Source organism: Pinus tabuliformis, chromosome 8 (assembly GCF_031772625.1).
Source record: "Pinus tabuliformis cultivar Carrire ecotype Pingquan chromosome 8, CPIR1, whole genome shotgun sequence".
Lineage (NCBI taxonomy): Eukaryota > Viridiplantae > Streptophyta > Pinopsida > Pinales > Pinaceae > Pinus > Pinus tabuliformis.
In genome coordinates this window covers 410767741-410792972 of record NC_142294.1, presented here as the reverse complement: position 1 = coordinate 410792972, position 25232 = coordinate 410767741, and the positions used below count along the sequence as shown (strand labels likewise).

At 36.2% G+C, this 25232-nt stretch overlaps 1 protein-coding gene and 1 pseudogene across 1 annotated transcript; one reads left to right on the top strand and one right to left on the bottom strand.

Annotated features, from left to right (window-relative positions):
- Positions 1–211: 211 nt before the first annotated feature.
- LOC149235802 (cysteine protease XCP1 pseudogene) lies at positions 212–1426 on the bottom strand (annotated as a pseudogene).
- A 5698-nt stretch (positions 1427–7124) lies between these two features.
- LOC149235801 (uncharacterized) lies at positions 7125–9343 on the top strand. The gene is made up of 4 exons (XM_089368672.1): positions 7125–7269; positions 7584–7882; positions 8071–8315; positions 8614–9343. Exons 1-4 carry the CDS (start codon positions 7125–7127, stop codon positions 9341–9343), a joined length of 1419 nt encoding a protein of 472 aa, XP_089224798.1.
- Positions 9344–25232: the final 15889 nt, after the last annotated feature.

The window sequence follows — 25232 nt, the reverse complement described above, 5'->3', positions numbered from 1 at the left end:
CAAATTGATTTATAAAGTTGCTTGGAATGAATATATAAATTAGACTAACTTAATACCGACAACCACATTTAGCAAAGTTTTTGAGTGAGTATATAATCTTCACTAACTTGGTGGGAGCATCCCACTCTCGTCTAAGAAAGCTCTTCAGTGAGTATATAACCTAACTAACGTGGTACGAGCATCCCCACTCTTGCCTAACATGAAAGCTATATTAGAGTGCACAATAATCATCTGTATGAACGATTTTAGGAACATTGTATAGCTGTTCAAATTCATCTGTATGAATGATTTTAGGAACATTGTATAGCTGTTCAAATTCTACTGGTTGAAAGGGGAAACCATGTTTAGAGCCACTGTATATCTGTTCAGATCGTACTGTTTAAATGGCGAAGCTCTTGAATACGAAGTAAATCCAATATATATTTGTTACTTTTCCCTATACCGCAAAGTGGGCTGTAATTTTTTTAGGGTGGCACAAGGTCGTTGTGCAGAAGACAATGATAAAATTATTCTATTTCATTCTATTTCAATACATGTAAACCTAATCTACTTCTAATACCACATACCTTTTCCACATTACATTGTCCGTCCACCCCCTGGTAAGGGTAATCTGATTCTGAATCAATCCCCCCATTAGAAGCAATAAATTCGAATGCATAGAGCAAAGCTCCGTCGTTGCAACCGTCGTTATTAGGCTTGTTACAATCGATAAGCTGCTGCTCCGAAAGGTTAAAGAGTTGTCCCGTCACTATCTGGTGGATGCTCTCGACTGCTCCAACTACGCTGAAAGACCAACAACTCCCTGGATAACGTACACACCCACAAATTAGAAACCCTCGTGAGATTCGATTCAGTCAATAGCGTTGTATAATATATATATATATATATATAACGTTTCATGGAAATTGGGTTAGGGGTTCACCCAGAGAAGCCAGTGCTCTTTCTTTTTCTAAATATAAACCTAACTGAAATTTAGCTACTCTTTCAGCTTTGAGGGTTCCTGTCATTAATTTAGGTTTCACAGATGAACAAACTCACCGCATTCGCCTTGATCTTTCACAGCGGTCACTGCACCTTTCGTCCTCCAATCTAGAGACTGTGGCAGATCAGTAACGTTTGCATATCTGAATTTCTTGCCATGACCTCCAGGTTGGGTTGATATATTTCTTAGATATCTTGATTTGAACTCGTCATGACTCATGTCTGCAAATTTGGTAAGGCCGAGCCAGTAGCTCAGATTCTGCTGGTTAACTTCATCTATATATCTCAGATTCTCTCGGAAAATCTCGTATCTCTGTCGCTTCTGCTCTGCCAATTTATAAGCCTTGTTGTGCTTGGCAAGCCATGATTCATAGAGACTCACAGTTCTGTCCTGATCACTGAGAAGATCCTCAGGGGAGTATCCGAAATCCCTCGCAGATGTCATGGCGATGAGCATCAGACAGAAAAAGAAGAATGCAGGGAGAAACGTACAACCCATCTAAAACCAAAATCAGAAATAGGGAGACTAATACCCGAAATAATACCACTACTTAACTAGTATAGATCTCTTTTAAATAAAGATTCTTCGCAGGGAAACTTTTTTATGAGCCGACATTATGAGAGATACAAAATTTGGACATCATAATGAGTTGTCTATGGTTAATATACTTCTGGGCTTAATCACCCAAATCACCCTAAAAATCAAATATGAAAACAAGATCTAATATCATATCTATTAGAAAGAATCATAATAGGAATCAAAATAAGATTTAGTACCATACTCGTGAGAAGAATCTTAACCAAAAAGAAAACCATTATCAAAAATAAGAAATGAAACTAGGGTCTAGCTTCATATTACTAAAAAAAATGCCAACTAAATATGTATACACGAAACTAGGATAGTCATATTAGTAAAACACTTTATTGCGTCCAAAGTTGCTCCCTATTTCAAGTAGAGTAGAGATGTTATAATGTTTTATTTTATTCTATTTAATATTTTGACTAGATTAAATTATATAAAATAAAATTTAAATTTAAATTTAAAAATAAATTAATAATTAAATAAAACAGTTAATTTAGTATTGGTAGTTTTTACATTCTATATTTTGAATATAATATTTTTATTTTAAAATATACTAGCAATTGCACCACATGTTGCAATGGAAACGATGTAAGGCAGTAGCATAGGAAAGAGTAGCGTAGAAGAAAGAAGATGTCGCACCAAAGGAGTCATCGTGAAAGAATGAGAGGTGAATTATGCTTCCATGGAAGCAGGTCATTGAGGTTTCAAATATATTGATGATAAGAGTGATCAATAGGTAGACACTCCAAAAATGCTAGGAAGATGCACAGAAGAGGCAGTTCCAAGGGATGAACCCTCATGTATCACTAAACAGTCATCAATATATATATATGTGTGTGTGTGTGAACATATTATGTTGGTTATATATATATATATATATATATATATATATATATATATATATATATATATATATATAATATGTTCACATATATAAAAAAGTTTCTTTAGATATTGAATTAGGTAATTGGGGTGAAAAATCATTCGTTGATTGATATCATTGATTGTTCACAAAAAATACCTCCATTCAACTTGGTTGCACAGTGTAGACAGGAAGCTTCATGATATAAAAGCTTCAGCAATTTGGAAACACTACACTAATCTCTTTGGTGATACAACTTAAAATGGTCAAACATATTTAGTTCACTAACTAATCCTCTTCAGATTCAGACTCTGTACTTTTGAGCCACTCAACAAATGGTTTAACATTTTTCCACATTGAAGAGTTATTTCCTTGGGCACCCAAAGTATGGTTATCATACCATTGGAAAATAACATTTTCTAATATGTCATCATCATATAAAGCTTTCAGAACCAAAGAAACTTCCTTGATTGCATCTGCACTGGCATGCTTTCAAAGCATCAATTGCATTCAACAAAAACAATTGGGAATCTTCATTATGAAGAGCTTTGGACAAGTAAATATTTCTCTTTTCAACCTCCTTGGAAAATCCTTTCATAACACCTTTTTAAGGCCCTCAAACAATGCAATCATCACTTCCTGAGGAGAACCACTAAGAGATTGTATGTACTCTGCCAACTGATTAGGAGACTTTCTCCTTTGAAGAAAATCATTAAAATCAGCAAGAAGCTTAGCATGAATGCTTAACCCTTTAACTGTCTTCAAGTTTTTGTCATCAACATCACTCTCTTCTTCCTTATCACCACTCTCTAGCATAAGTTCAATGGATTTCTTACCATTCTCAGTAGGAAGCATGCTCTCAGGCTCAACCATTGTGTTCTTTGAAATTGTCTTCCCTACAACCTTCATATCAATACATTTCTTTGTAGCTTTTTCAGGTATAATTAACATCACCACTTCACTGGTAGCAAGAATCCTATGCTAGTGCCTTAGGACATTTGCTTTGTAACATGTGGTACAATTGATATTCATACAATTTATAGATGTAGTTGTTAATATATAAAAATAACTAGGTAGATTATTTTTTTAACACAAGTATGAAAAATTCCCAATGACTTTGTTATAAAGTACTAAGTAAATCATGATATTCAATGTTCAAATCCTTGGGGTCAAACAAAAAAAAATCATAAATATGAAAAATATGATATTTCTTTAGTGAGAATAGACTAAAGGAGTAATAATATGCTTGTTAAAGTTATAAGTTTGAAATCATCTATTAAAGATTGTGATCTTAAAATAAAAGAAATAGAAAAACATTATAAATTTATTATTGTGGCCCAGGTCAAATACAATTCCAACATTGTAAATTCATTGTTTCATTCTAACAAAATCAAAATGGATAGATTCCCATTTTAAAACACTCATTATACTATTTCATAGATGAATTCACTTCCTTGACGCTTTTTTCAAATAACACAAGAAATAAGATAAGAGTTTACCCCAATAGAAAGATAGGAAACCAAAATCCCTCTAACACCAAACCTTCCTTAAATATCCCCAGAGGTAAGCACGCAAGACGATTAAGTGGTGTCACTGAAGAGATTAGTGTACTATTTCCAAATTGCTAATGCTTTTATATCTTGAAGTTGCCTCAAGATTTTCCATTTTGCCTCATATAAAAAAAAAATGACTTTTTTAAACTCTGTAAACATATAACCTTGGATATAGACTATAATGTGGGGTATGGTAGATTGTCTTTGTGTTGATATGAGATCAATTATCAATGCAGAATGTGAGCTCCACTAGGCCTTATGTTGGTGTCATCCTGGGTTGTGTATCCAACATAATCAAGAATGCACAGTTTACATCGTATGGGAAAACATACCATGTTCCCAAGTATGATGGCAAGCACAATGGCTCTCCAAAACATTTGTGCAAGCAACCATGATGATGCTTTCTATAGATATAAGATGTCAAAATTTCTTACTAAAATAGAAATACGAGGAAATGGCATCCAGACCAATATTGTTAATATGGTAGATGTGGCAAAATCTCTTGGAAGGAAACCTTCTTACATGATGAAGTTATTTGGATGTGAATTGGGTGTTGAGTCAAAGATTGACGAGAATACTGGAACTTCTACTGTTAATGGCTCACATCTCAATGCAAAGACGGTTTCTTTGTTGGAAGTTTTTATAAAAAAAAATATTTCTAGTGCTATGGATGTGGAAATCTAGAGACAAATATTCTAATATCAAAGACAAAAATTTTATCCTTGCAATGTGTTGCATGTGGGTACATTACTAATGTAGATATGAGTGATAAGGTCACTAATTTTATTTTGAAAAAATCTTCTAGAAAAAAATAAGGGAGGAAAAGGTAAGAAATCACTAAGGACGGAAAAGATAATCAAGAATCATGAATACAATAGTTTACGTCGTATGGGAAAACATAACATGTGCCCAAGAATGGTGGCAAGCACAATGGATCTCTAAAACATTAGTGCAAGCAATTGTAATGATGCTTTCTACAGTTATAAAATGCTTAAATTAGTTACTAAAATACAAAGATGAGGCAATGGTATAAAGAAAAATAATGTTAATATGGTAGATGTCGAAAAGTCTCTTAGAAGGAAACCTTCTTACACAACAAAGTTCTTTGGATGTGAATTGGTTGTCGAGTCAAATTTTGGTAGGAAGACTAGAACTTCTATTGTTAATGGCTCCCATGACATTGCAAAGATAGTTTCTTCGCTGGAAGTTTTTATAAAATGATATGTTCCTTTGGTAAATTTTGAATTTGTCATTTTGGAAAAAAAAACTTTGAATATAAATTTCCCATGTCACAAACCAGTGCAAATGCCCAAAAGACATTAGGAAAGGACAAGCAAAGGAAAGTCCTATCACCTTAATCGCAAGCGGTAAAATATTGTAAGCTTTTAACAGTTCACTGTAAAAAAAGAGCATCCTTTTGATCAAATATTTTCTATTGGAACTTGAAAGAGCATCTTTGAAGATTGAGAGGAAATATATGTTGGAAAGGAAGAGCATATTTGACTATTGAGAGGAAATATATGTTGGAAAGGTTATAGAATCTGTAAATTTGACATAATGTTAGTAATTTCTCTTTATCTTCTCGCCACCTTTTTCTCTGACCTAAGAGCTGAGTTTAAAAATTAATGCGTGGGAATGGGAAAACTAGAGATTGTGCTTGTAACAGTCGTGCTCAGAGCTAGCTTAAAATACAATGACATTCAAAACAATATAACTCGTAGACTTTTGAATTGGAAGACCAAAATAGGAGCAAATTCTAGTAAGTTAGCAGAAAACAAGAATTTCATAATCGTGTGTTAAAATGCTATTGTTGTCATCCCATATATCATGTGGATTGGCATTTATGGAACAAAATCATATTCACACCCATCGTGGCATGTAACACAATGACCAAATGGCCATCCCAAAGAAAAATCATAATCAAATGAAATATTAGATTATTTTATTGTGCAAAGATATGATTAACAAAAATTGCAGAGAAACTACTCACTTGGATCACTTTCAAAGATGAGAGCTGCAAAATTGAAATAGCAGGAAGCCCCTTTATGCTACCAATAATTCTTGAACGCAGTGGAGGCATGAGGACCAGAGTTCCTGAAAAGAAGCACTCCTAGTTAGGCTATATTTTGCTACAGTTCGCTCCTCCATAACTGCATACCCAATCCAGTGCACTTTGCAACATGTCATGAGGTGCATTTGGATCTGTTATACACCATCGTGCCACAGCTCCCTCTGCTCAACACTCAACATACCCAAATACTAATTCATTATTCCAAAAGGGGAAATGATTGTGTAACTAATATAGGACAGGTTTTCCATCCTTCCTAAATTCAGAGGTATCATCCATAGATTTTTTGGGGAAAAGCAAGAAAATTAAAGGCCATAGAAAAGACAAACCCAATCTTACCCAAACCCCTGGGAATAAAATTATTAATTTAGTGCCGAATAAGAGAAGAAAATTAAGATTCATACATGTGAGAATTGGTGTTGAGACAAATATCATGAGTACCAAAGGGGAGGCGAGAGACTCATTGTTGTACTCTTTTCCATGTGATTGATATGATGGCGACGATTACCAATGTGTTCCAAGGAGCTAGCAAAACTTTACCAATTGGGTAGATGTTTTTAATAGTATAATTATGGAAGATGTCACAAAATTTGATAGTAGTTGTTTGGTTATTTTTTGAAAGTGGCAATTAACTATTAGTTTTTTGCTTAGCTATTTACTTGATAATGCTATGGTATGTATATAATATCACATGTCATAATTTATGATAGTGTTTCTTACATCCTAAAATTTATGTGATAAGTTTAAATTAATTGAATTAATTTATTTAGTTAAAAATATTTAATTCAAAGTGGTATAATTTTTAGTAATTTCTTACTTTTATTTATGAATTAATATTACTTTATCATAAAAATAAAAAAAAAATATTTAATAATCAAAATTATAATTTTCTTTTCAAATTAATATGAATTAATTTATTATCTTTAAAATAAAGTTATCACGAAACAAGAAGAGAGCTCTGCAACTCGAACCCTAATGGCGGCAAAGCAGTGAAAACCTAAGGAAGCTGGGACGAGAGCGAAGACAACCGAAGCAGTCTAGTCCAGCACAACTGACAAAGGCCAGAGCAGAAAAGGAATGACAGAAAATGTCAGGAGGGGAGAGATCCCCTCCTACCGAGAAGTGGCGGCAGGCGACAGGCAAAGCAACCAGGAGTCAGAGGAACGGAAGAGCACGGGACTGGTTTTAGGAGCGACCTGGCAATCAGGCCGACTAGGGAAATGTTTGCCATGTAACACAGAAAAATCCAAATATGTCATCCCAGCGAACAAGCTGGAAAAGTACTAAAGTTTCATGAGAGACCCACCCTCATATGCAAGTTCGTCAGAGTCTGGCTGTCAGAAAGGGACCTCACAAAGTGGATACAGCAAAAATGGTAGCCTCAAGGACACATTGAGCTCCAGCTGGGAGCGAAGGGCTTCTTTACAGTAATCTTCTTTAACCTAAAGGATAGAGAACAGGTCTTTGATAAAGGCCCTTATTTTTATAATAATGCCAGTCTATTTTTACGCTTCTGGGAAGACTGTTATAACCTAGACAAAGAAACCTTTCTGGATGCGCCTGTTTGGCTCCGTCTTTTTGGGCTTCCCACAGACTTTTGGGACCTGGACATTTTGGAAGGAATAGGTAACTCAATAGGAAGCTTCGTGAAGATAGCAGATACCACTAAGAAAGGTAGATACACCTCATATGCCAGGATTTGTGTTTACATGAACTTAGCAAACCCCATCCCCGACACTATTGAGCTTGAATACCATGAAGAGATCTGGCAGCAAAGCATAGACTATGAGCACATTCTGTTCAGGTGTCGCAGATGCCACGCCCATGGACATCTCGCAAAGGAATGCCCATTAACTCGGGAGGATGAAGAAGCCAAAAGTCCCCAAAGAAATAAGAGAGAGTCGGAATAGGAGGATTTCTAAGAAGTGAGAAACAAAAAGAAACCCAACAAGGAAGCCCCCAGAAAGATAGGATAGGTAAACAACCTGACATATTGAATCAAAATAGTTTCGCTATATTGCAGGTAGATGAGGATGAGGAAGATCAGCACATGGAACAGCAGGAAGATAAAGGCTCAGACTGCAGTGAATCTAGTGACAGGATCCTAGCCAAAAGAAAGGCCCCGAGTGAGACACATGAACAGGAGAAGGAAACAGAGGAACAAACAGAACAGATGGAGACAGACCAGGAGTCCAGCAAGGAGGACCTAAGCCAGGAAGAGGAAGTGTTGGAAAATCTATTACAAGAATGGAAGAACCTGGACGAGAGGTTTATCCCCGAAGACCAAAAGAAGTTGTATACTGAAACCTTCCAACATTACAAAACCAAATTAGAAAAAGGCAAAGCCTCATCAGCAGAGAACCAAGAGATTCAAAAAGAAACCAGATTAGATCAGACTGGTCAAAATAAAGGGGGGAAAAAAAGAAAAGAGGAAGAAAAAACATCAAGGAATCCATACAACTTATGGGAGAAACCCTAGTCAACACTGGGAAAGTAGTACCGCTTTCAGCGGTGTTCCATACCCTCTCTCAAGTTAATCAATGATCTTGACCTCATGGAATATCAGAGGCCTAAATAGTAAAGGAAAACAGAGATATTTAGCAGCACGACTCAAACAAGACAAACCGCAGATCATGCTTCTCCAAGAAACCAAAATCCCAGGACAGAAAATGGAGGAAATCCTTAACAAAATAAAGCCAAGATATGACCATGTCACTATAGACCCCAAAGGCAGTGCAGGAGGAATAGCTATCCTCTGGAACCCAGCTGAAGTCCTAGCTGACTGGTGGATAGGAATGCCCAGAATCCTCACTGGGAGATTCAGACTAATAGGTCAAAGTGAATGGGTTGCAATCTCAGCTGTCTACGGGCCCCACACCCGCGCAGACCGAGACCTGTTCCTCACTCAGCTGACTAAGCTCCGAAGTTTACACCAGGAACAGAGATGGATCCTGGCTGGGGACTTCAACTTAATTGCTTCTCGAGAAGAGAAAAAAGGTGGAATAAGTAGGGAAGACACAGAAATGGAAAGATTCAGGGAAGTGCAGACAGAATTAAGAGTAGTAGATATCCCAACCATCAACGGAAAATACACATGGAACAACAGAAGAGGTGGCTCCAAACAGATAGCTTCCAGACTGGACAGATTCCTCATTTCAGAACCCATAATTGAGCTAGATATCTTCTATGAAGCCTCTATCCTACCCTCAGCAGGGTCGGATCACTGGCCAATAAAGTTGGAAATAGCCTTAAATAATCAGAGCAAAAGGAGACCCTTCCGGTTCGAGTCCTTCTAGCTCCGAGCCCCTGACTTCCTAGACAAAGTAAAAGGATGGTGGTAGGACAACAAAAGTGGTAAGGAGGGCCTCAGCAAAATGCGCTCATTTCAGCAAAGGCTCAAAGAAATTAAAAGCAAAATTAAAAAGTGGAACAAGGAAGAATTTGGTAATATCCAGCAGGAGCAGGGCAAACTCCAAGCCAAAATGGAAAGAATCCAACATCAAATCATTATGGACGGTCGAAGCCAGGCCCTTGCAGAGGAGGAAGGGAGAGTAATCACACAATTAGAGGAAAGGAGAAAACAGGAGGAAATCTTGTGGAGGCAAAAATCTAGAATCCAATGGCTCAAGGAAGGTGACAGAAACTCCAAATTCTTCCATAAAGCCATGATAAATCACCGCCAACACAACAGAATATTCTCCCTAAAGGACAAGGAAGGAAACAGAGTGACTCAGCAAGAAGAAATAGAACATCTTTTGGTGGAGCATTTCAAAGGTATTCTCTCTGAACCAAATATTAACCGAGCTGAGGACATAGACAAAATCAGCCACCATATTCCCAAGAAAGTCTCTAGAGATCAAAACCTGGCCCTTCTTCGGAAAATCTCCAAGGAGGAACTGGAGGAAGCAATTAACAAAATGGCCAAAAATAAGGCCCCAGGTCCCGATGGATTCACTATTGAATTCTATCAGGCAACGTGGAGCTTCATAGGAAATGATCTACTTGATCTAGTGGAAGAATCCAGATGCTCCAAACGCATGCACCAAGGCTTGAACGCCACCTTCCTGGCGTTAATTCCTAAATCTGGATGCTCAGATGAACCGCAGGGTTTTAGGCCCATCTCACTCTGTAATGTGGTTTATAAAATCCTTGCAACTATCATGGTCAACAGGCTTAAGCCCATCCTGCCGGACCTCATAGCCCCAGAGCAAACTGGCTTTGTCCAAGGAAGGCAGATCACTGATGGCATTATAGTCGCCCAGGAAGTGATCCATTCCCTGAAAAGCTCCCGAGCCCCAGGCATGCTTATCAAATTGGATCTGGCCAAGGCGTTTGACAGGCTCAGCTGGGTCTATCTGGAAGGAATCCTAAAAGCCTATGGGTTCGATCAACGTTGGATAAAATGGATCCTGTCAATGGTTAGCTCCCCCGTCATGTCAATTCTCCTAAATGGCTCCCCCACCGAAGCCTTCACTCCTTCCCGTGGGCTAAGGCAGGGCGACCCCCTGTCCCCTTTCCTCTTCATCCTGGCTGCAGATGGCCTAGGCAGATTGGTTAAGGCTCAGGTTTCTAAAGATCAGATAAAAGGCCTCCGCATTTGCGGGGATGATATCCCGGTCTCCCACCAGCAGTTTGTGGACGACGTAATGCTCTACGGTCAGGCCACCCTCAAGGAAGCCCAAAGAATTATCAAATCCCTTTCTCTATTTAGCAGAGCCTCCGGGATGGAAATAAATAAAGGAAAATCGGAAGTGTTCTTCTTCAACACATCCTTGGCAGTCCAAAGGTTCCTGGCACGTACTCTAGGCTTCAACAGAGGATCATTCCCCTCCAAATACCTGGGAATCATGTTAAATGAGCACCAATTCTGGTCGGCCAACTGGAACCTGCTAATCAAGAAAATCCGCAACAGAATGGAGAACTGGACCCACCATTCGCTAAATGCCCCAAGTCGGGTAACCCTATTGAAATCGGTTCTGCAGGCAATCCCAAACTACCAGCTCTCTTGCCAAGCAATTCCTAAGGCTGCGAGCCAAAAGCTAGTCTCCCTGTTCAAAAAATTTCTCTGGCAAGGGACTAGAAAAATCAAAAAGTGGGCCCTTATCTCTTGGGAGTGGCTATGTCGACATCCTAAAGCTGGCGGGCTCGGACTTCGTGACCCCTTTGCCCTCAATCAAGTAATGGGCGCGAAGCTCTGGTGGCGGTGGCTTCAGGGGGGCCCAGACCTGTGGAAGACACTCTGGGAACGAAAATACGACGAAACAGGGGAAATAGAAGACAAATTGAGAAGCATGACAGAAACCAGAGGTTCAGCGATATGGAACCTAGCTAGAAGCAACAAGAATCTGATAAGGGAGCACAGTTTCTGGGAAATCCGGGAAGGAGACAAAGCCAGATTCTGGGAGGAATCCTGGCAACAAAGAGATCGTCTTATTCAAAAGGACAACCTCCATGCCATCCTCACTTTCTCGACCCAGGCAGGGGCTACAACGGTTGGCAATTTCTGGAAGCAAGACGAGGAAGGATCCTGGCGCAATTGGAAATATAAAGACGACTGGGCAGGAGCACCCGAAACAGACAGTTGGCAGGATTATCATACAGAGATGGCGTCGCGGAAAATAGCCAAGAAATCGGGGTCTGACATTCTCAGGTGGGGCAAACGCATACAAGGAAATTTCACTACAGCTGAAGCCTACTACCTTCATTCCAACAACAGCCTACCGGAAAATAACCAATGGAAAAATCTCTGGGAAATTAAACATTGGCCTAAAATTTCTTTCTTCATTTGGACAGTTCTACATGGTAGAGTGCTTACCTGGGACCAAATCCTGCGGAAAGGTAGCCATGGCCCATCCCGCTGCGCCCTTTGCCTCGCCCAAGAGGAAACCATGGAGCACCTGTTGAACCGCTGCTCCGTCAGCTCCTCCCTGTGGAGCATCCACCGCAATTTGTTTGAGAGACAACACCGCAATCAGCAAAATATTGTGAGCACAATCATCAATTGGCCAAAGAAACCTTACCTGAACCCGGTTGTCAACCGCGCCTGGCTCCTCTCCGCTGGATTCCTCCTCTAGAATATCTGGAAAGCCCGAAATGGGGCCATTTTCAAAGCAGAAACCAGATCTACGGCAGTAATCTGGGAGCAGGTCACCAAAAACCTCTGGGAAACAATCCTTTCGGAATGTTGGAAAGACGACGACTGGAAAGTCTCGAATTTGGAAGAAAACATCCTGATAAAACTGGAAATCAGACAGAGTATGGTAAACTGCAGGGAGTCTCGAGCAGATAAGGCCAAAGAGGTAACTGAAAGTAACCAGTACAGATGCCCTCCACATGGGTTCACAAAATTGAACTTCGACGGTGCAGCCAAGCACAACCCAGGCGAGGCCGGCATTGGCGGAGTCTTCAGAGACGCAGAAGGAAACACTCTCAGAACCTTCGCGATGGACTGTGGGGAAGCTTCGAACAACGAAGCAGAGCTGCACGCTCTGAAACGAGGACTGGAAATAGCTCTCCGGGAAAACTTTAAACGACTCCAAATCGACGGGGACTCAAAGCTGGTAATCGACATGGTCAGGAAGCTCCAGAAGCAAATCCCAGCGGAGAGAATAAGCAAAAGCTGGCGAACCACTTGGCTGGTAACCGAAATTGGAAGGCTCATTCCGAAAATTGACTATCTCCTCCCGACTCACACCAGGCGTGCAGGTAACAAGCCGGCAGATTGGCTTGCGAATTGGGGCTGCCGAAACCGCGGCAAGGAAATTGATAGCGAGGGTCTGCCTCTTCTGCAACAGGAAGAGAAAAACCAACTCCAGCAACTTCTAAACGACGATACAGGAAGGCAAAGCATGGGAAAAACGAATGGCCAAGATCAGGCGGCACGCAGCGGAGGCGGAGATCATCCACATCAGCAAGGCTCGGACAGCTCCTACGTGGGAACGGGCAGAAGGGTAAGGCAGGCACATGACAGGCAGGTGACGGGGCAGGACCAGAATGGTCGATTAAATGGAGAGGACATGCGAGCTGCGGCATCATTAAAGAAAAATCTAGAACCAGCTCCGGAACTCGAGAGAATGAACAGGGGAAGGACGACAGATGGCAACAGAAGTCAAGTCGGGCTACGGCAAGAGCAGCCGGACAGAGAAAGGTATGATGATGCATGATATGGAAAGGACAATCCATGCCACATTCCGAGATGGTTCAACCGGTTGGCGTGACGGAAAATTAAATGAACCAACGGAGGCCGGAATTTCCATAAGCCAAGTGGCGGCATGCTCGACACGACATCGAGTTAATAAACCCAAGCAAACAGATGGCAGGCTCATTTCGAGCAGCAAGGAGAATGACAAAGAACGGAAAGACGCCTGCACATCTCTGCGATCAACCCTCCTCGTCGGCCTCAGCAAGGAAAGGTGGTATGTTTCCTTCTGTCCTCGTCCCTCCGGCATGCAAGCTTGTTTTTCTGGTCTCTTGGTTTGGTTGAATATGCTATGGCCATGCAAGCAGACCCCCTGTAGCAGAGTAGTTATGGCTCCCTCGAGCTCCTTCTGGCTCCTCCTTCTACAGTCCCTAGTTGGGAAAGTCCTGATTTATGATAATGTCATGTCCTGCTCAAAGAGTCAGGCAGTTCGGGAGACTCCGCCGAGTCTCGCCACGCTTCTCTACTCCCTGGTTTACTTCTGCGGCCGGCTCCAATTCTGGTCCTCCATCCCGCTGTCCAAAGCAGACTGGTCTCTCTGCTCTGTTGTCTGGGATGTTCTCCGAACTCCTGTCAATAGATGGCGGGTCCTCTACCGTCGAGATCATTCTGGCCCTGCTCTAAAGTCAAGAATGGCTTCCCAAGCTATGAACGCTGCCAGCATAGACCAGACTCTGTCCAGGCTCTATATCTCTTGCACTGACTCTCGGCTTTCTGATGTGGCAGGTAAGACCAGAGGAAACATGGCCCCTAGAAGGAACACCCCTAAACAGAAGAAGGAAGCCGGCACCAGCAGCCAACCAAAAAAAAGAGGCAGAAAGCCTGACTTAGATAAACTCCTTCAACTGATCGACGGGTACATGTCTGGCATCTCTCCTAAGGTCCGCGCTCTCATCCATGAATGGGAACGCGAGCTGAGGGAAATAAGTGCGGACCAGGAAATTCCCCGCGAGGACTGGACTATAATCTCCGACCCAGGCACTTCCAGAGGCAGGGACTCGCTATTCAATAGAACGTTACAATTCTACTGGATAATGAAGCATGTGGTTGGCAGGGCCATGGAGGTCAACCAAGCGGTGTGCGAGGAGGAAGATGAAGAACGCAAGCAAGCAGAAGAACTCCTCAAACGCCAACTGACGGATGAATCTGCCTCCATAAAAAACATTCTATTGAAAGAACTCGCGGCGGTCCAAGTTCAAGTTTCCAGAAACCATCTGATGCTCAAAAACATAGAGCAATTGACACTGGAGCTCAAATGGGCTATTGAGCAGAAGATCCTGAAGCCGGGCGACAGTGACTCCAAGCCTGCCCCGGTGAATCTGTCGGATGAAGATTAATGGTGTGTTTATTTCCATAAAGTTTTGTGATGAATTTGAACGTCTGGGTTCCTTCCACTGCTACAGTAGTCAGTCTAGCTTTGAATAAGCAGAATAGTGGTTATGATAGGAAGAAAGAGTTAAACATTTTTAAATTTTGGTCGGGCTTTCAAGCCAAAAGGTGGCGGTCTGGTTTCCCTCGGGCAGGCCAGCCACCCGAACTCTAGTTTAATTGTATTTTGCTGTTTTTTGGAATGAAGATGCCTAACCTTACAAAAAAAAAATTATCACATTTAAAATAAATTTTCAATAATTTCTAAATAAATATATTTTTACTTTATTAAATAAATAAAAAAACTATTTCTATAATCAATTATAAAAAATAAAAAATAAAAAATAAAAAAAAATAAACATAAAACTATTTAAAAATTATAAATTTATTATATAAATAAAACCATCTTTTTAGTTACAATCTAATTTTCATATAAACAAAATTATTTTATAAATATTATCTTCTACTATTTAAATTTAATAAAATAAATTTATTTTTTAAGAAAACCATTAAAGCAAAAAAAATATGCTAAGATGAAACTCACATAAATATATTTCCATAGTTTTAACATAAACTGTATCTCAATGAGCACAACTATATTTCTCATAATTACATAATAGCTTATCCCGTGAATCACCTAACTAAAGTAGATTTCATTGAAATCAAAAGCAGCGACGGTATTGAGATTGTAGATATCAATGTGGTAACTAATAGCTTTTGTGTGTAATAATTATCGATATAGCTTTACATCATATTTCAAATCAAAGCCATCCGTGCAATTATTCTCAACCTGAAATTTGTTAGAGGGTTACTATAACGAATTCCCAATAATGGATTTCTTAATGATTTAAGGGAGGAAATTGTTTTAATTCTCTAATAACATATCATATCAACGGCACAAAACAGTACACAGTGGGGTATAGGGTATAGGGAAGCTTTTTCGTAGTGTTAAGTTGTTATACTAAAATTTAAGTTGTTATATTGTAATTTTGTTTTTATTAATAAAATTGTCAATAAATCTTTTAGATAAAAGAAAATTATAATATACATATTACATAAAAATATATAACATATAAGTAGTAAGTAGTAAGTATGAGTTAAGATTTATTTTACATTATAAATTAAAATAATGATTTTGTAATTATATTTAAATTTAATAAATAAGCACACAATAACAATATTTTTAACCATAAAAATATACACCACTTTATCATAGATATTATTAACTTGTAAATAGAATGTGTTAAAATACCATGGACCAATACCATGGCTCATCAATGTCGCATGCCCAAAAACCATTTCTCATTTCACAATAGCCTATTTAGAAAATATTTTATTTGAATTTAATTTTACAATTTTTTTAATTAAATCTAAAGGAAAACAAATTATAATTACTTTGAGATACATTTAAACCCTCCATCAAATTAAAATATATAAGATATAAATAAAACTTATAAATCTAGATCCATTTTTCCATATAAATTAAAATAATAATTTTGTAACCATTCCTGGATGCGGGTGGTTGACAGGTCATACAGTACGATGGAGGCGCATGGAATGGGCAGGTGTCAGCCCAAACGCGCCACAGATTATAGTTCTAGATGGGCGAGCTGGTCTCGCACAGGTATATTAATGGTCGCATTAACTTACTCCTACCACCTCCTAGTTATCTGCGCTATGGCGTGCAATAAGACCATCATTCCCGTGGCTCCGTCGCAGTCTTCTGTTGCCTTATGGGTTGCTGCTCTGAGTGTATCCCTGAGCCGCTCTGTTGGCGAGCTTCTGCCTGTCATACCTTCCCTCGGCTCTAGAACATTCTCTACTCGTTTTTCTCTGGTTCCAGGTTCTCACGGTCGTGTCGGGGTTCAGTCTCTGCTTTTCTCAGGGCATTGGGTTCCTGGTCTTTCCTCTCTGTGTATCAGCTCCTTGGACAAGCCTTTGCTCGTAACCATGCCGCGTGAAAGGCCCAGAATGGGGAGCAGGCGAGGCGGTTCTCGCGGCCGCGCCACCTCTCAGCGGTCTACCCCCATCTCGCACCCTTCCTCGGAAGCATTAGATTCTGGTCGTAGCAATCCTCCAGTCACCAGAAGTGGCAGGGGCAGGGGTCGAGGACGCGTCCGGAATGAAGAATGTGAGCATCATGCTCACCCCACTGTCCGCTACCGCATCCCGTGTTCGTTAGCCAATTCTACCTTCATAGTTTCAGTTACAATTGAAAAATGTGAAGTTGTCCGGGGTTCAGCAACGGCCCATCCTGGGGTTCTTACAAACCAAAGGACAGCAAATCCGATTGATAATCAGCGTCAGGTCTTGGGAGGTCTCTCTGAGGTGAATCCTGCAACCACCGCAGGTCCAAGCGCGCCAGCTCGAGGAGTGCCTACAGGCTCAGAGGTTCATCAATCTGACTCTAAGGACTCACTTCAATTTGGGTGCGGGGTTGTTGAGGAGCCTTATACCTCCGAGGACGATTGATCCAGCCCGTGCCTCCGCTCTTTGCAATTTCTGTAGTAGGGGCTAGCCTCCTTTTTTGAGTCTCATCGTCAATGCATGTATCAGGTCTCAGTCAGTCTCTATTTCGTTTCTGTTTAGCGTTGTCTAGTCATTTTGAGTTTTATACAAAGTCAAAGATATTGTTGTCAGTCTTCTGAATACTGAGGTCAAGCATAGTTCTATAAAATGCCAACTTCATGGAAAGACTTTTCAAGGCAGGTGCCTTGCTGTAACTTTTTTGTATAATTAATAGAAAAAAAAATATTTAATTTTGTAACCATATTTAAATTTCATTAATAAGCATATAAAAAAATAATACTTCGAATATATCAAGAATTTTAACCATTGATATTCACTCCCACTTTACCATAGATATTATTAACTTGTAAATAGGCTTTGTTAGTCCAATACAATCGCTCATCAATAGGACATGTCCGAAAATCATTTATCCTTTCACAATCAAAATCTTCTATAATCTTTTGTTTAATTATATTTTTAGGCTAAGAGACACCTTTCAACCCAATATGGGAGAAATGTTGTAATGTAGTATTATGTTATGTTATCTAAACATTTTGACTCATCAACTTACAAAAAATAAAATAATAAATAAAATAGAATAATTAATTATAAGTATTAATTAAAACATTTTAAATTAATTAAAATAAAATAAATAAATAAACATAATTAGTAATTGTAATTATTATTTATTAATAATTTGACCATCCTAGATCCATTTTTTAACTTAGTAGAGGTTTGAGAGTTAAAACCGATCTATATTGGTTCACAACAAAATTTATATCACATAATTAAAATAAAAAACTAAAAGTTAAAATAACATGTAACATAAAAAAAAATAGAAAACTTAAATAAATATAATAATGGGATAAATTAATGTAAATTTATATTTACTTTACAAACACAAGATGGCCAAAGCTAGATTTACCATTTCTCCAAGATTGACATTATTTATGGCTTAATTCCTTATAGCTCTCACATGGATAAAATCTTTGGGAGGTTCTACATTGATTTTCTTAAACATTTGGTGGAGAACCTATGTATTTTTTTTTAGTATGAGTTGGAAATACGTTAAAGTTGAAGAGGCCCAAATATTGTCATCCCTACATTTATTATAGTGCATTTCAAAGCAACCATGATAATGATTTCAATCTCATATTTGTCTTTCATTTCTATACGGAAGTTATTAATGTCACAAAGATCTAATAAATCCTCCAAAGAGATTCCTTGCTTTTATTTCAATCCTTGATAAGAAAGAAAGGAAATGCTACTACTACAAATGAGTGTATTTATAGTTGTTATACATGAGTGTGTACTTTTCATTTGTCTATTATTTATCAGACTGTTTCAATGCTTAATAAGAATTAAATCTTATCTACATTTACTAACCATTCATTTATATGATTATACTAATATAGGAATAAGGTAACATTTTCTCTATATAATAAATTATACTTATTTTATATACTTACACTTAAATGTTGTAACAATATATTTAAATACAACATATTACATTTATAGTAATATGAGACATGATTTCTTGTTTACAAATGGATTGTTCATTCAACATACATCATATGAATGTAATTTATTGATAGACTGGAATTTTTAACTTAGAGATCAAGATGATAAATTATGGAAAACAACTAGGATTCACTATTATAAAATATAAAAAATATTAAATTGAAGACTATCTTTCAAAAAAAAAAGATGAATAAATAAATAAAACTCTACATTATAGTCCAAAATTATAATATATATATATATATATATATATATATATATATATATATATAATTTTTTGGGTTAATTGGAAGATTATCTTATTGTTAGATAAAATTTAATAAAAAAATGAGTAAAATATAATTTAATTAGGTCGTGGTTTAGTTTTTCAATTTAAGTTTTAGTTATATAATATGTAATAAAATTCTAAATTTTTATTATTTAAAATATATGAGAGAAATTCAATATATTAAAAAATCTTTAAAATATTTATATTATACAAATTTAGAATTGTAACAAATTCTTATCTACTTTAAAACAAAATTATAATCTCAATAAAACCAAAATTACATTAAATATTTTTAATAACATAAATAAATTCCATATCTTAAAAATGATAATATAAATAAAATTATATGAATTCCATAATTCAAACTTATAATCATAAAAAATATACCCACTTTTAAATAAAATTAAGCAGAAATATAACCTGACATTTAAACTACAAAGAAATAAAAAACACGATTAGAACTTTGGCTCTTTTATGAGTCAACTCTCCAAACAACAGTTCTATTGGGAATGATCAAATCGGACTAGGTTATTAAAAATTAAAAAATAAAACAACAGAATTCAACACACTAACGATAACAAAGGATTAGGTAAGGCTAACACACTAGCGAGACCATATATGAAGCCATCGGCATAGCGGCTATTCGCAGAAGCTTTGGTTAATATTTGCATGGGTAAGGCCTTGAATTTTCAATTGCTAGAATGTGGTTCACCGAATGGTTTTAAATTTTACCAGTTTTATAATTCAACTTTAGACAAAGATTATATATATGCCGAAAAACTATTCCATCTATCAAAAAAAACAACCTTGGCTTTTCAAGAGATATCATGTGGATTGCTATTATTTGTGAAGGAAGAAACAATAGCGAGAGGAAACACCCCCCGTCTGATCTCTAAACATAAAATCTAGAGATCTGATGGCTGAGGAAACGGCTATATTGCGGAGAATTCATAATAAAACGTCCGTGGAAGGCGGTCGACAAAACGTCCACAGATGTTTCATTTTCTGACCTTTTTCATATGGTCGCATTTCAACATAATTGCGAGGTGAGTCATAGTCGCAGGCAACGAAAATTCCAATAGTCCTTACTTTGAATTTTAGCGCAATATTACTCCACACAACCTGAGTATAGGGTTGGCCCACTTTTCCTTCAGCCTAGGAAAGCAATGAAAGCAAAGAAGAAGGAAAAGAGGAAGGGTGCTATACAGTTTTTCCTGCAACTAATTGTATACATTTTTTCCATAAGTGGTTGTTTTTCTGGTCTTAACTATTATTAGTTTTAAGTCTTAATTATTAGTTTTTGTTTTAATTACCATTATTAATTGAATGGTATACAAATTTTCAATTGTTTAACATTTGATTTCATGATGCAAACATGTACAAAGTGACAATTGGGGAGTTGTTTTTAAAGCGGAATGAGTAAAATAATATTTTTTATTTTTTAATAAAATTATTCATTTTTTATTGGTCTAAGAGATGCCATTCTTGTCACTATTTAGAGATGTATAATTTAATATAATGTAATGTAATGTTAACATATAATTTAATATAATGTAATGTAATGTTAACATTTTGACTTAGTGAAAATTAAAAAATAGTAGAGATGTGTAACTTATAATGGATATATTTTAACTAGGTGAAAATAAATCAAAAATAACAAAATAGAAATAAGATAAAAATTAAGTAATAAACAAAATAAAAATAACCATAGCATTAACCAATGTTATTAAGAATCCATGGTATTAGCCCATGGAATTCATGTGGAATATAGCCTATTTAAAGAGGAAATTAAACTAACCTAGATCCATTTTAATTTGATGATATACTTGGATACATAATTAGTTGTAGAAAATGATGCCATTGAATCCATGTTGCATATAAAGGTAAAAAAATTATGAATACTTTCACACTGTGCATTTGAATGGATGTATTCAGTAACCCCATGTCTTTTTGTATGTTTGGTTTCTATCATTGAATGGATGAATACATAATTTGTACATATGCATAGAAGTTTCATAGCTTTGCATTTATTTGTTTTATAGCTTTGCATTTATTTGTTCGCACTTGCATTTGTATGGATCTATTTGGTAGCCCCATGTCCTTTTGTATGTTTTGTTTTTATCATTGAATGGATGAATAAATTTGTACATATGCGTAGAAGTTTCATAGCTATGCATTTATTTGTTGGTCCATACCCTTGACCTAACCTCGAACATTATGGCTTATAGTGTTAAGCATTCCCTAACATCATAAATTATGTCCTAGATTTTAGGGTTTAGGGTTACAACCTCAAGGTTCTTAGCTAGATTCATTATTTAAGATATGTAGGGTCCTCAGTAGTAGGTCAAGCTTAGAGCTTTGATTGTATGCATTAACAAGGCTTTAGAGCTTTGACTGTATGAATTAGCAAGGGGCCTGACAGGGGACATAAAACATCCTCTCCATGGTTCTCCTTCCCTTGGCCGAGAGCAACAAGTGAGTAGTTAAAAAGGAGAGTTACATTTTTATTTTTATTTTTGGATTTTTTATTAAAATCTACCCTTCAATTTTACAAAGTTGATTCACTGGAAAGACTCGCAATATGGGAAGTATATAATTTATGGGAGTGGTTTTATGATATTATGTATCTCTTCATTGTCCATGAGAATATTATATTTGTAATATACTCTCTTAATTTATTTGTAATAATGATTCTATAGATCTCTTAAGGATCTATGATGGTAAGTTTAAAAATAATAATCTTATCTATGAAAGTGACCTGGGGTGAGGGGAGGAGGTGGGGGAAATATTAATGTTATTATTACATTTTATCTAATATTTATGCCTACCTCCATCCACTTTTCGCTAGCTTGTATTGAGTAAAATATAATACTATAATATTACATTTTGCTTAATATTTCCCCTCAAGTAGTCTACTTATCTTTTAATATTTATTTATATTTAAGGTTAAAAAGTAAACAAATTCAACTATAAAATTAGCAAGGGAGAGGAGAAATATTGGGTAACTTATAATACTATAATATTATATTTTATTCAAGGTTTCCCCTCACTCAAACATAAAATTAATAATCATATATATATATATATATATATATATATATATATATATATATATATATATATATATATATATTAAAATTAATAATTATATTTATATTTATGTTTATAATTAATAATTAAACCATCCTCTAGATCCATCTTAACTCTAGATGTACCAAGGGACCAAATTTCTTGAGATGCAAACCTCTTTTAAAGAGAAAAGAGATTTGATCCCTTTGGGTGTTTGGTAGATCAAGAGTTAACATGGATGTATGTTGGTAATTAAAATATTAATACAAATGATTTACACTTTCAAATCAAGTCGGTTAGTATATAATCTCAACTAATATTATTTCAATCATCTACTAATTTTAATTGGGAAATAATTCCAACTAATGCAATAATTGTTTTTTTTCCTATTTATAGTTTTTTTATTGGAAATATGAAATTATATTGATTTGAGTTACATCATGTCCAAAAATTTAGTAATGATGGTCATATAATTCCATATGTGGCACCAAAAATAAGATATGTTTATACTTCAGAATGTTGTTAAAATTTTACCATACATTATTTGATTGTATTTTTTTTATGTTAATAATAATAATAATATATTTAAGATGCAATATACTAAAGTTTAGGGAGGTTCACATACGCTACCCGGTACCCCCACTAAATTTGAGCCTATGACCTATTATGAGAAAGCACATGTTCCTAACCATTGGGCACAATCAAGCTAGAGATTGTAATATAAAGTTATCAAAGCATATCATGGAACTATGAGATACTATGGCTTTCTAAAATTCTCTACACTGTGAATATGTCTCCTTATTCCATTAATATCCCCTCCATACACATGTTGACCCTTCCCTTATAATTAGATTTAGGTTTAGGGATTTGAAACCTTATTTGAACTTTCATGATGATTCCCACATGGTAATGAATTACCATATTTGAATTATGGTGTGCTAGCATGGTCAGTGCATGTATATGTAGGGAATATTTGGATTTTTGCCCTCTTAGGTTGCAATTGGACTCTATCTCCAGTGTAAAATAGCTCATTGGAAAGGTCTCAATGAGAAGAATATATGTTGCATTACTTGAGAAAAAATCAATTTAAGGCCTTTAAAACATATTTAAAATCAACAACCTAAATTTTGACAAATTTTACACCATAATTCAGATGCCCAAAAGTTTAATATACCATATCCATAATTTAAAGAGATTTATATGGTACTTATGTAAATCTATCCTAAATAAGGAAAATTAAATGTCTTCATTTATGCCAGGAGTGAATTGTACATCATTAAGAGATAAAAATCCCTTAGTAGTCTAGATATATTAAAGGGTAAAACGATAAAATGGGAAATCCAATCTCTTTAGATTCATAATACATATAGTGAAAAAAGATCAAATGAAAAATGTGTTATGTTTCCATATCAAAACAATACATAAACATAAGAAAATATAGATCAACTACTTGATAATAAGCCACTTCGAAGGGGCAACCTCCCTTTGCATTACATAAATGAACAATTCTTCAATTATTCAAATGACAAGACCTCCTTGGTATATATAGGAATCTAAAGGGTTAAAATATAATTAGGGCCTACATAACAATAATAATGTAAGGGCACAACAATAAGAATAGTGATAGTTTATGTGGCACAAAAAATAATAATATGGTGGCTACACTAATATTATAGGGACATAACATGCCCCTATCCTTCCAAACAATGTTGTATTCAATGTTTTAGTGGTTCTATATTCTTCTACATAAAATACTCTTCCTCCCATGTGGAATATTTACTAGGTAAGTTCTTACACTTAATGGGATACTTTGAAATTGATATATTTTATAGTTGTCAAATTCTTATTTTCTTGATTTCTTTGGGCTCCAATATCATTTCTCCTTCCTCGTCAAGTTCTAACAATATAGTTTGAAATGAGATCTTATCACCTATAACCTTATTTAAGTATGAAACTATAAAACTAGGTGTACTCATGAAGATGAAAGCAACTCCAATTTGTATGCTATAGTACCAATTTTTTGCAACACCTTGTTAGGGCCATAGAACTTGGTTGACAATTTATTATCCTTCTTAGTTTTCTTGAGTGACATTTGTTTGTATAGTTGTAGTCATAAAAATATCCAATCACCCACATTAGAACTTCTTTCACTGCAATGTTTATTTTCTTGTTGTTTCATTTGATTTTGCACTAGAATCGAGTTATGCTTTAAGGGTTGAAAAATTTGTTCTCGATGCTCGATGCGATCTTCCACTACTTGAACCTTAGAATTTTCTCTTAAATTTGATGTTATGGATGGTGGATGATATCCATAAAATTATACAAATGGGGGCATTTTTGTTTTGATATGGAAGGAAGTGTTATACCACCATTTTGCTAGAGGTAATCACTTGACCCATTTTGTTTATTTATTAGATACAAAGAAACAAATATATCCTTCCAAACATTTTTTCACTATCTCGATTTTCCCATCAGATTGAGGAGGGTAATATGAACTATTAGCTAGCTGGTTACCAATACAAGAAAATTATTTTATCTAAAAATTTTCAGCGAAAATGGGATCTCTCACACTTACAATAATATTTGGGTTTCCATGTATCTTTTGAACTATTTCTACAAATAGAGTAGTGATTTCATTGGTGTTTAAAGGATGAGAGAGTGCACAAAAGTGTGTATATTTGGTATTTCTATCAGCTACCACCACAATGAAAATCTTTCCTTCACACTTGGGTAAAAGGCATAGGGGCTTAATTGTCTTAATTTTATTGTGCTGGAAAACTAAACATTCTTCCACAAACTTTTGAAATCCATATTTAATGTCATCCCAAAATAATTCCTTCTTGACCTTATGGTAACTTTTAGAAAATCCTAATTTCCCTCATATAGGATAGGTGTGTAATTCCAAAAGAACCTTTTGTTTAGTTGGGAGTTCTTACATAAATATAAGTGATCTGTGTACCACATTCAATCATTTTTCTAGATAAATGTATTAGTTGCAATGGGATATTGCTACAATTTTTGAATTATCTTCCACACCTCTTCATAATTATTCCATTCATCCCTTGCTTCAATTATCAAATTAGGTTGGATAACATAAATGGCACAGAGAAAATCCTCCGCATCCTTATCCATTCTTAAAAGTGCATCTACAACAACATTTTTCTTCCCTTTTTGTAGATGATTTAAAAGTCATAACCTAACATCTTTGTGACTCATTTTTGTTGGTATTATAAAGATAATCTTTGTTCCAAGA